This window comes from Elephantulus edwardii, unplaced genomic scaffold (assembly GCF_000299155.1).
Source record: "Elephantulus edwardii isolate Elephantulus edwardi_28Jun2011 unplaced genomic scaffold, EleEdw1.0 scaffold00345, whole genome shotgun sequence".
NCBI classification, from domain to species: domain Eukaryota; kingdom Metazoa; phylum Chordata; class Mammalia; order Macroscelidea; family Macroscelididae; genus Elephantulus; species Elephantulus edwardii.
The window spans coordinates 1,037,038-1,049,287 of NW_006400095.1; the positions used below are offsets into that span (position 1 = coordinate 1,037,038).

At 40.9% G+C, this 12,250-nt stretch overlaps 1 protein-coding gene across 2 annotated transcripts in view; it reads left to right on the forward strand.

Annotated features, from left to right (window-relative positions):
* CADPS2 (Ca++-dependent secretion activator 2) overlaps positions 1-12,250 on the forward strand; it is a 637,557-nt gene that overhangs the window by 290,118 nt on the left and 335,189 nt on the right. For both annotated transcript variants that reach the window (XM_006901794.1, XM_006901793.1), the window contains exon 6: positions 279-400. In XM_006901794.1, coding sequence (XP_006901856.1) covers positions 279-400 — 122 coding nt within the window. The remainder of the gene's footprint in view (positions 1-278; positions 401-12,250) is intronic.

Here is a 12,250-nt window from a genome sequence, read left to right on the forward strand (position 1 = left end):
AAATCTCTGTAAATGTTTATGAAAATTAATAAAATATAGAAAAAAAAACTGGCGGAGCTCTTTCTTTGCATATCCAAGTTCCTTGAGGAACTGGTATACTTTCAATGAATGGAGGTGGGCTTTACAGAAGATAAAAGGAGCACCATTGGCTTTACAAGATACTGCACTCAGTGGGTCGTCCTCATGGTCATGGCTATTATCTTTTTTTTTTGGCTATTATCTTTTTATATCATTAATTGTTGCCAATGTGACACATCTCATACCTTGTTTTGCTTTAGATTGTCATCATGGAAGTGCAAGGCTTGAAGTCTGTGGCTCCCAATCGGATTGTTTACTGTACAATGGAAGTGGAAGGAGGAGAAAAGCTGCAGACAGACCAGGCTGAAGCTTCCAGGCCACAGTAAGCTCCTCTTTTTCCTAAAGAAACTTACTTTATTTATCTTTGCAGAATTGCATGGTGTTAAAGTCTGAAATTGCTATTTGGCCAGCTTTGTTTCAACTGTGTCAGAGTCAGTGTGTGTGCCTTTCTGGATAATGATATTATAATTAGAACCAGAGCTGAAGCCCTGTGTAGTACAAACAAAAAACCCAATCTGCAAATGTAGAGCTAATTATTAGGCAATAAAATACAAGGAAAGCCTGTGTTGTTATTACCACATATTATTTATAACCTAATATGTGATCCTTTAGCATTGCAACCCATAACTTTACCATCTCCCTGTATTTCTGGTTGTGTGGTAGGATGGGGGAGGTAGCACAGTTCTGTGCCATCATCTGAGGTATTTTAGGGAGTAGGCTTCAGCTCAAAAATGAAATGTTAATGACAAGCATACCACAATCAGGAATGGCAAAGCTGTTACTTGCTGACATTATTTAGTTTCAAACTCTAGGAATGAGTTTAATGAAATTTGGAAGATTTTTTTCTCTTTAACAGGTTCAGATTTAGAAAATAGCACAGACTCTGGTAGAAACACTAAGATTTGGTCTAAAGAAATTCTATGAAATCTGTCTGAGTTGTTGTTATTATATGCCATCAAGTCACTTGTGCCTGACTCATAGCTACAACAGCTCTGAATCCTGCTTTATCTTGAGCCAACTTTACTGTCTCTGACACACCTACCTCCATCACCCCAGTCACTGAATAGTGAACCCATCTTATCAAGGGTCTTCCTCTCCTGTGCTGTCCCTCCACCACTAGCATGATGTCCCTCTCCAGGGACTAGTCCCTCCTTGCAACATGTCCAAAGTATGTCAGACGAAGTGTCAGAATCCTTGCCTCCAAGGAGCAGCCTGGTTTTACCCTCTCCTGCACAAACCTTTTCTCCTAGCAGCCCAAGCCATGGTTACCACATGTGCACATACCCCTTTTCCCCAACCCCCTTTCACTTTCAGAATATCTTACAGGACTTGGGTTTCTTGCATTGGTATGACCTGTTCATTCAAGCATCTTCTATTTACATCCTTACTGGGCACTAAAGGCAGGATTCTACCATTTTCCTTTGGGCAGGTATAGTTTTTACCAAGGGAACAAAGAAGATTACATGTAGCAGGAGCAGTAGACACGGAACAGGAGGGATGAAGAAGGCTCAAGCTCTAAGACTCTGCCTTGGCCTTGTTCTCCGAGGCCTCCTCTCACCTGCATTTGCCTCGTACTGGTAGTCAGCCACTCCAAACCACACTCAGGTCCTCACACATGTGTAATCGACCACATGATCAACTCACAACATTGCCATCCAGTTGAAATAGACTCATGAATGACCCTCTGAGGCAGCAAATCACATGGGAAGAGACTGTGTGTCTTTCTAATCTCATATTATTGTTGTTATGTACTTTCGAGTCAGAACCAATCCATAGCTCACCTTCAGGTTTTCAGAGGCAGTTAATTGTCCTGGAGGAGATTGCCCCTCCTTCTTCCACGATGCAGCTGGTGGATTCAAACCATGTGCCTTTGGGAATGCAGCACAACTTCTTGCCTCTGGGCCACCATTGCTTCCGTATCTCATGATAGCTTCTGTTCTTCTTACTGTCTGCAGTTTCTTCTTCTGTATCTCTGTGTAGCTAGATATTTGGCCTTGAACATCATAGTTTAAACATCCCTACATAAGAGAAGCCCTTCCCTTTTGATAGCCCAAGCTAAAGCAAGTATTTTCTGCCTCATTGATTTTGGTTCTTGGACTAATGGGTTTCTCATTTGTTTGTTTGCATTTACCTCTCTCTTGAGAAAAGAGAGCCTGCCCTGGTTGTGCCCGTATCTTAATGTATCATTTCAGTGGATTAAATTTATTCTTATGGCATTTTGTCGTTAGACGTCTTTGGGTCAAATGTAATATATAGGGACTGTACAAGAGGTGGAAGCTTACACAGGCAGGTAACTGAGGCAAATGGTGACTAACGTGCAATGCTGAAGTGAAAATAATGAGGAGAAACCATCTTTTGAGAGATGTCATTTTGAGAGATGCCCCTGTGCATGAGATGCCCTGTTGGCAATGTGAATAAAGTGCTTCACTGCTAACATAAAGGCTGGCAGTTTGAATTCGCCTCCCCCACCCCCTGCCCCTGGTTGTTTCACAGGAGAAAATAAATAAATGGGAACAAAAGATGAAGGGATGTCTAGCTAACCTGAAGAGTCATCTTGGGAAGCAACCGCTAATGCTTAAAGGGAGCTATATGCTGTCATATGGATGACATGTCCTGTCCATGGCATAAAGGAAAGAAGCATAGTTTAATAAACATCAAATATAACGACACAACTCAGCAGTATTAGTTTTTGTACAGACAGAAGAAATCCAGAACTGCCCTGTTGACTCCAGTGCTTCCTCACATTCTCCTGTGGAGTTGCTGGTAGATTCGAACCACCAGAGGGGCACCACCATTGGATTACAGCACCATTCCCTAAGGAATGTGATGCCAGGACCCCGGCACTTACATTACTTACTACTTTATCTTCCTACTTGTCCATGATCTATTTCAAATTATTATTTCAGTGAAAATGTACAAAGCATGTTGATTTTTTTCAGGCAATCATTCATGAACAGTTTGTTCCACATTAATTACAATAGTAAAGAATTGAACTGTCAGCTGAAAGGCACACAGTTCAAATCCAGTGGCTGCTCCATGGGAGAATTTACAGCCTCCGTAGATACATTAAGAAGAATGGAAATCCCAGAACACTTGATTGTACTCATGTGAAACCTGTTCCTAGACCAAAAAACTGTTGTCTGAACAGAGCAGGGAACACTGCATGGTTCAAAATCAAGAAAAGACTGTACCAAGGATGTAGCATTTCTCCATACCTTTCCAGTCTATATGCTGGACAGATTTGAGAGGCTGGACTTTACGAAGAAGAATATGGCATCAGGATTGGGGGAAGACCTATCAACAACCTGTGTTATGCAGATGACACAACCTTGCTTGCTGAAACTGAGAAGGACTTGCCTGAAGATGATCAAGGACTGCAGCCTTCAATATGGATTGCATCTCAACCTCAAGAAAATGAAAGTCCTCACCACTGGGCCAGTAAAACAGAAGCATGATAGATGGAGAAAAGCTTGAGGTTGTTAACAATTTCATTTTGCTCAGATCCACAATCGACAGCTTTGGCCCCAGCAGTCGGGAAATCAGAAGATGAGTTACTTTGGGAAAGCCTGCTGTCAGGGACCTCTCCAGAGTGCTAAAGCAACGATGTCAGTGTAGAAACTAAGGTGCACCTGATCCAGGCCATGGTCTTATCAGCTGCTTGCTATTCATCTGAGAGTTGGACATTGGCTAAGGATGACAGAAGGAGCATTGAAGCCTTTGGGTTGTACTGGAGAAGAATATTGAGCATACCGTGGACTGCAAGAGAAGAAACAGATCTGTCCTAGAGAGGGTGAATCCAAGGTGCTCCTTTCAGACTTGGAATTTGAAACTGTCTCACATACTTTGGGCATGTTGTCAGAAGGAGCATGTCCTTGGAGAAGGACACCATGGTTAGAGGGATGGAAGGGCAGCGCAGAAGAGGAAGACCGTGGTTGAAATGGGTTGAGATAGTGACTGTGGCAGTGGGGTCAAGAGTGTCACACGGCGAGGATGGCTCAGAATAAAGTTCAGAGCTGTTTTTCATAGGGTTGCTAGGAGTTGGCGTCCATTAGACTGCACAATAACAATTGCTTTGTAATTTTTTTAAAACTTGGAGCCTAGTGGAAAGAAGTTGCCCTGCAGTCCCAAAGACTTGAGGTTCAAGGCCACCAGCTACTCTGAAGAAGGATGGGCAGTCTCTTTTTTTGTGATTAACTGCCTCTGAAAACCTGCCAGAGGGTCAGCTACGGGTTGATTCAGACTCTACAGTACACAACAACATTGTTTTTTCATTTGAGTAAAACTTTATAAATCATAATAATTTTTTTGGAATTCATGAGCATTTTGTTTTATAACATTGATTACCATTGATTAATTTATTCTGATTGATTGTAATGCCTAGATACATCTTTAAATGTGTATTGCTTTGCCATTCAACCAACTTGTCTGTTCATTAATCTTGACTCCTCCCTCCCTCCTCTCATTCCTGTTAACCCTGCAAGAATGATTTTGTTCTGTGTGTAAACACTTCCTTAACTGTCTATAATAATGATTTTTACACCCAGTTGCCCTTTTGTGACTGACTTCTGTCACTCAGCCATATTTATTATATTCTTCTTTAGTGTGTAGTGCTTTTTAAGACACTCTTGTAAAACGAACAAAAACCAATGATAGAGAAATGTAAGTAAATCGTTTCTTTCTGGTACTTTAAAGTTCAAAAACAAAATCTTAACAGTTTTAATTCATGTTATAAAGCAAGCTGAAGTTGAATGATTAAGGGAAAACGCAACATGATTTGTAAACTTTTGCTCAAATAATTACCACGTAAGACCTTATTGTAAAATAGAAGGGTAGCTGTGAACATGTGCATGAATGTCCAAAGTAGGCAGGGGAGGAGTAGGGCGGCTGGTGAGGGATGGGGTTGGGGAGCAGGGAAGTCAGGAGGGTGCAGAGTTTGGTGGGCAGAGGAAGAAGATGAAGGAGTCAGGAAAGATCCAGTGGGATCTGAAAAAGAGGAGGTAATAGTGGGCATGGATCAATGGTGATTAATTTTATAAGACACAAGGTATGGGAATGAGTGTGTGAAACACAATGTGAATGAGTGAACGTGTGAAATGCAAAGTATATGAATGAAAAAATACTACAGAAAGCCTCTATTGCACTCATAATATTAAATTATTGCATAGGGACTGACATCAGGGTTGAGGGAAGACAGAGAAGGAGGAGAGAAATGATGTATTCTGCATTGCAACAGATGAGGGAAAGAACTGTTTCAAAGTGATATGAATGGGTATTCTGTCATTACAGAAGTCCAGAGTGAAGCATAACACGCAAAGAGTTTTTCTTTTACTTCTCAAGGGGAAGAGAAAATCAGAGAGAGGGTCGGTAGGGAGAAAAATGCAACAGTGAATGACTGGAAACCCTAAGTCTCTGTAAACTTTCATTAAAATGAATTTTAAAAAAAAGGAAAAAATATTGAATTATTTATTATTTTTACAAGGAAATTGGAGAAAATCGCTTTTCTGATTTCCTCATGAACACAGAGCTAATTTAAAAAATGAAGAGATTTGTATTTTTCCTTGTGTCTGTGGGCAGATGTGCCAAGACCACCTTTCCTGAGAGCTGAGTGACTGTGGCTTTTCCCGGCACAGTCCCCCTCCTCCTGAGCTGGCCTTGCTCAGCAGGACACCAGCTCTTCTCCTTCATCTCTGGGAATCAGGCCTCAGGCAGCTTTTGTACATTTTAGGGCTTCAACATTTTGTGCTTTGGTGGAGATCAAGTTATCCTCCTGGTTCCAATTAGACTACCTTATTTAGTCTGTATTTTAATAAATATAATCAAGACTTCTAACTGTTGCCTTTTGCATTCCTCTGGTTCAGATTTCCTGCCATCAGGTAGCTGGTAACATCATATGAGGCTGGCGCATAACTTTGAATGCAGGACTTTGAGTCTAATGAAGATGCTGTTTAGAGACAATTTATTTCATTTATGAAGTGGTAGTGAGATGATCTTTATTGTTTAGACTTTCGCTTTTAATTTTTACTTTTTAAAATAGGCAAGGGAATATAAACTGTAATTTTTACTTATGGAGAAAATTCTGTCCTTTATTTAAATTATAGTTTTGTAGGCTTTCACTGAATGAAGAAAAGTTTTGCAGTAAATAAGGGATAGAAGCACTGTTGCTCCAAGTATTAGGTTGTTAGGTTGTTGTTTTTGGTGGTTGTTCGTTTGCTTGTTTGTTTCTTAAAGCCCTATTCAGAAGTTGACAGATTCCAGTTTTAAGTCATACCCTTATATTTGAAGGGTTGACGGATTCCAGTTTTAACTCATACCCTCGTATTTGAAGGGTTGTTCTGCTTATCTGGATTCTCTCATCTTCATCCCATCCCATCCCATCCCATCCCTTCCCATTACCACTGAGTGAGAACCAACCAGGCCCTCCACGAGGTTCCCAGAGGCTATAGAGTGTGGGAGGAGGTTGACCAGCTTCCTCCTGCAGAGCTGCTGGTAGACCCAACGGCCAGAGGGGCGTGGGCTTGGGGTTTAGCAGTGCACCTTCCCATGGATTGTGCTACTAGAGCTGCTGGTTCTGAGTTCTGGATTCTCTAGTGGAGCAAGAAAGAGGAACGTAATACAGAAATATATAGAGGTATAGAGGGAGATTCACTTCAAGGAAATGGCTCACACAGTTGTGGGAGACCAGCAAGTTCCAAGTCTGTGAAACAAGTGGTAAGCTGGAAACCTCTGGCAGTTTACGGGACTGTAAGGGGCTGATGAACTGAAACTCCGCAGGCTGGGCAACAGGCCAGAGACTCTAGCAGACTTGCCCTGGATTTCAGGTGACAAGAAGACTGCAGAGGTGAGAAAGAGCAAGCGTTGTGAGAACATCTGTTTTATTGGAGGAAGGACACATCCTCAAGGAAACTCTCCTTTCAATGGATTGAATATTTGTATCAGATCACGAAGTGGAAGGTGTTTGCATGGTGCCTGCCAATCCCCAGAGAGTCACAGCCTAGCCACGTGACAAACAACATGATGTTAACAGATGGTAAAAATGTTTCGCTATAAACAGGAGAACAGAGCAAGGGTGTATAGTAGTCCTAGAACCCAATCCTCTGCCTTCTGTGACACAGAAACCAAACCCATTGCCCATTCTGATCCATGCTCACCCTTCGTCAGGTCTCAGAGGCTTTCAATATTTATGGGAAGAGATGACCCATCTTTCTTCCAAGGAGCAAGTGGTGGATTTGATCTGATGACCTTTAAGTTAGCATACTAGGGAATACACTAGACTACCAGAACTGCTTCCTTAATGGTCATGTATAATTATTGTTGTGTATTGGGGAGTCATAGCTGACCCTTCAGTGGGTTTTTGGAGGCAGTGAATTACACAGGAGGAAATTCTCCCAGGAGGAAATTCTCCCATCTTTCTCCTGAGGAGCAGCTAGTGAATTTGAACGATGTTCCTTTGAGCTTTTAGCGCAGCTTCTCATGAGTAAGCCCCAAAGGTCCGTTAATGGTCATAGAGGAGCCGCAAACTGCCACATACATTGTATTCATTAAAACACTTTCTCCACAAATGGGAAGCATCCTTGAATGCTTAAACAAGAGCTGATGATGCCTGACAGAGGGCCAAGATTCCTTTTATATTAAAGAAAAGCAAAGAAATTGTTAAATCTGAAAGCAGCACATGCCATGTTCTCGCAATCTCTTCAATCTAATAGATTGCTTCTTAGAATGCATTTGAAGGTTGATGGGCCTCTTCCCTCATCCCACCCTCCAGCTCCTCCAAGCCCGAACACAAAAAAGGCAGGCAGGAGCACTGAGGACCATTGAGGAGCTGAGCTGTTGGCGAACACCCTTTGGGAGTGTTAGGACAGAATGTTCTTCCACCCTGTGAAAATGATGGGGAGCAGAGGCGCCAGCACCATTGAAATTCAGAGCAGAAGTCTAATGACCTGCCAAACTATTGAAAGAATGTTGTGAGTACAAATGGAAAGGTTATCAGAATGACAAGGTGTTAGAGCAAATTTACAGGTTGCAGATAAGCCAAGAGAAGTCAACCATGGTGGTGTTTTGTTTTGTAGAAAACCATTGGGGTTTTCTTACCAGCACATTTATTGTCATGTTAATTTAGTCATATCGGAATAATTTTTTATGTACAACTCTCAGCTGCTCTTGCAGACTAGAGGTAGAATGTTTTCTAAAACATGATCTATCAAAAAAAAAATGCCTGATTTTAACAAATTGAAAGGAAAGCACAACTATACAAAATGTTGGCCTTTTTAGAATTTCCATTGTTCAGAAGTGGCAGATTGCTTTTCCTTATATAAATAGGCTCCATTGAAGTACCATTTCTCTACACTGCTTCTTGCTGATGCAAACTTAAATGAAACCTAGAGAGGCAAGCAGACACTGGCCAAATGCAGAAACTGTGTCAATTGATCATCTCTTTCCACCTCTGCAGTCTTCAAACAGTTCAGTGGAGACAGCAAGCTTTAGGACTGCATAAGTGCAGTCAAGCTTCGGTTCACCAAACACATCCACCATATCCAGAGTATAAAGAAGCATGGGGTTCATAGGTAAAGACTTGCCAACATGCTTAGAGCACTAAACCAATGAAAATGGTAGTATTAATAAGAAAGACATTTTAAGAAACTAGTTGAATAGTTCTGTTGCGGAGTTTAGGGCTGTTGTACATAGGGTCGCTATGAGTCACAGGCAACTCGACGGCACATAACAACAACAGTTGAATAGTAATTCAAAATGGATTTGTAAATTTGTAATTTTTTTAAGTGACCAAAATCTGTAATACAAAGATAAAGGGATGTATTGGAGGTGAAGAAGTTTTTCAAGAATGCAAAACTTTTAAGATTTTGAAATGTTGATTCCATAGTGATTGTAGTAGGTGTTTATGAAGATCCCATGTTTTTAAGGCAAAAAATGAGATAAAATGAGTATAAATCCAGCTTTGCCACAGATTAGATGTGCTACCGCTGCATGCTCTAAAATTAAGAATGAGGTGTGTCAGGGCTGTATCCTTTCTCCGTACCTATTCTTCTTGTTCGCTGAACAAATAATTAAAGAAGCTGGTCTCTATTAAGAGAATATGGCATCAGAATCTAAGAAAGATTCTTCAACAACCTGCATCATGCAGATGGCACAACCTTGATTATTGAAAGCAAGGAAGACTTGAAATACTTGCCCCAGAAGCTCAAAGACTATATAGCCTTCATTGTGGAATACATCTCAACATTAAGAAAACAAAAATCCTCATTAGTCAGCCAATAGGCAACATCATGATAGATTGAGAAAAGATAGAAATTGTCAATGACTTCATCTTACTTGGATCTGGTTAACATCTTTGGTACCAGCAGTCAAAAAAAAAAAAAAAAGAAAGAAATCAAAAGATAGGATTTTGTGTTGGAAAATTCTGTTGTCAAGAACCTCTACAAAGTGCTAAAGAGCAAAGATAAGAATTTAAAGACTAAGGTGGATTCAAGTCTCGGTCTTTTTAGTCACCTGCTATGCAGCTGAAAGTTGAACCGTGACCAAGGATGACTGAGAAGAGCACTGAATATCCCATGGACTGCCAAAAGAACAAACAAATACATCTTGAAGGGAGTGCAGCCAGCGTGCTGCTTAGAGGCAAGGTTGGTGAAATGTCCTGAACAGGTTGTCAGGAGGGGCCAGTGCTTGGAAAAAGACTTCTTGTATATAAAGGTAGAGGGTCAGTGGAAGAGAGGAAGTCCCACAACAAGATAGATTGATACAGCCACTGTAACAATGGGCTCAATCAAGTGTATTAGAGATTATAAGAATGACACAGGATACAGTAATCTTCAGATCCACTATTCATAGAATTGCCATGAAGCACAGTCGATTTGACAGCGCCAAACTGCAACAACATCATTACCAGTTACTTAAATTACTTAAATTCTGTGATGTTGAACTAAAGTTAACTTTTTTTTTTAGCCATTTCAGTGAGCCTCCTCTGGTTTCCAGTTACATTAACTGCAGACACATGTTCTAGCAAATTAGCATGGGCTAGCAAATCATCCACAGCTGTGGGACTTACAATATGAGAAAAAAATCCTTCTCAAACTGGGCAGCAAGACTTGATGTAAGCAAGACTTATGGGGGCAAGACTCTGGTAGTGGAGAAACTGTGGCAAGATGTAAGCAGAGGAGCACTGAGATAAAGGCCACAGTTAGAGGATATTGCTGTGCTTGCCAGATGCTCAAAGGAAGAACTGACTTCTGTCTACCTCCTCTGAGGCAAACCTTGCAGGCTCATTTGGATTTGATTGCTGAACTGAAATCTAGACTACTTGAGGAATTGTACCTTGGAACATGGACTAAAGCCTGGACTTGTTTTGGGTGATATTCTTTGCCTCCCCCACTCTCTAACTTATTTCTCTAATAAACCTCCTTCTCGATACCACAACTGTGAGCAACAATGAATAAATTATCTTCTTGCTGCTGCTGTGACTAGAGGTACCATGGGGCTGGCCTACAGACTGTCTGCTGTCTGCTCTGGGGTGAGGAGAGGCTGTGCTAGTCTCACTTATTCTGGCTTTTTCAGAGAGATGGTTATGACCCGTGCCCCCATGCCCTGTTTTCTGCCCCCTTGACAAATACTTGTTAGTTTCCACCACCCCACCCCTCACTGGTATAATAGAGACAGTAATAGTGGTATCAAGGATTATTACATGAATATTTTGACATAATTGATGGAGCTTTTACCTCTCATGTTCCTTAATTTTAGCCTCTGCATCAGGTCTTTAGTCTTTAATTTCTTGATGCATAGTTTCACTTAGACACTTTTTAAACCTTTTCTCTAGGCATTCTGTCTTTAAACTTGGAGCGTTTTCAGGAGGGGTCTCATGCTGTATTAGTCATCGCATACTCAACATGTGAAAGAACATAGTTTCATGGAGTGAACTATGCTTTCGTCTCTTGCGTCCTGTCTGAACATTTGGGCTTGAGTGTTCATGTTGTCACTGGGAATTTATTATGTAGACACCGCATGACCGTTTTTTAAAGATTTGAGAGTTTGTTTCAACCCAGAGTAGATCATTTTCAACATGAATAATGCGTGAGTGTCAGTTATGAGGCGGACGCAGGCTTTGGCTGTCATGTATTTACTGTCAACATTGGTTTTGTTTCTCGGTTCGTGTCACTGCAGATTTATATCTGCTCTGGTAAAATGTAGCTGTCAAAGCATCGCTGGGCCTCAAAGCAGAGGAATCTGCAGATCTTGGCAGCAGCTGTGCAGCCAAGGCGTCCACGTTGGGCTGTGTTAATACATAATGTGGAGGGCACTCAGCTATAACCAGTCCTGGGGCTGTGGAATTGAACTTCAGCTCAGGATTCCCATGGAAATTGACATGTGGAGCAGCATAAGAAAGAATCTTATTAAATCATATGCAGCCTTAACACTATTGTCATTCTTTCAGATAGGAGGAAATATGGGAGATATAATAGTATTTCCATATTTATGTGGAGATTTTTTTCCCCCTTTAAGTAATCACTTGAAATAAAAGTGCTCTGGCACTTTGATTGCCAAGGTATTTTTTTTTTACCTGCATGATATATACCTCCAATCTCATACTTTTTTTTAAAAAATACTGATTTACTTACAAAATTTGTGTTGCCGCTGTTGTTGTCAAGTGCCGTCGACTTGTAGGCGACTCATAGCGACCCTATGAACGAAGTTCTGGACACTTCCTGTAAAACTTTTGTCCTTTCTCCAGGTTCATAGGGTTTCCAGAGGCAAACTGTTGTGGAAGTGGCTGCCACTCCTGCTTCCAAGCTTGTTTTAATCAGGGAGCTTCACCAAACACCATCCACCATGGGTAACAGTATTTGGCTTCACAGAAACCACAAGTTACCTCTATAAAGCAAGTAGACATACTAAGGTTACACGACCTAGAAGAATGTTTCACCAAAAACAATGACAAAATTTGTAGACATTGTTTTTCACAGTGGATCTTTAAATGATCCCCATTTAAAAGAAAGCAATTATTTTCTTTTTTTCTCCTTAATCAGCCTTCTGATCTTTGTATTATGTGACTATACTATGTGTCTCTGAAACTGGTACAGATTTCCTTATTTAAAGATAAAGTTTCAGTCCAAACCACAGAAATGATGTTTACTATTGTTACTATTAAGGCATTACTATGTTACTATTA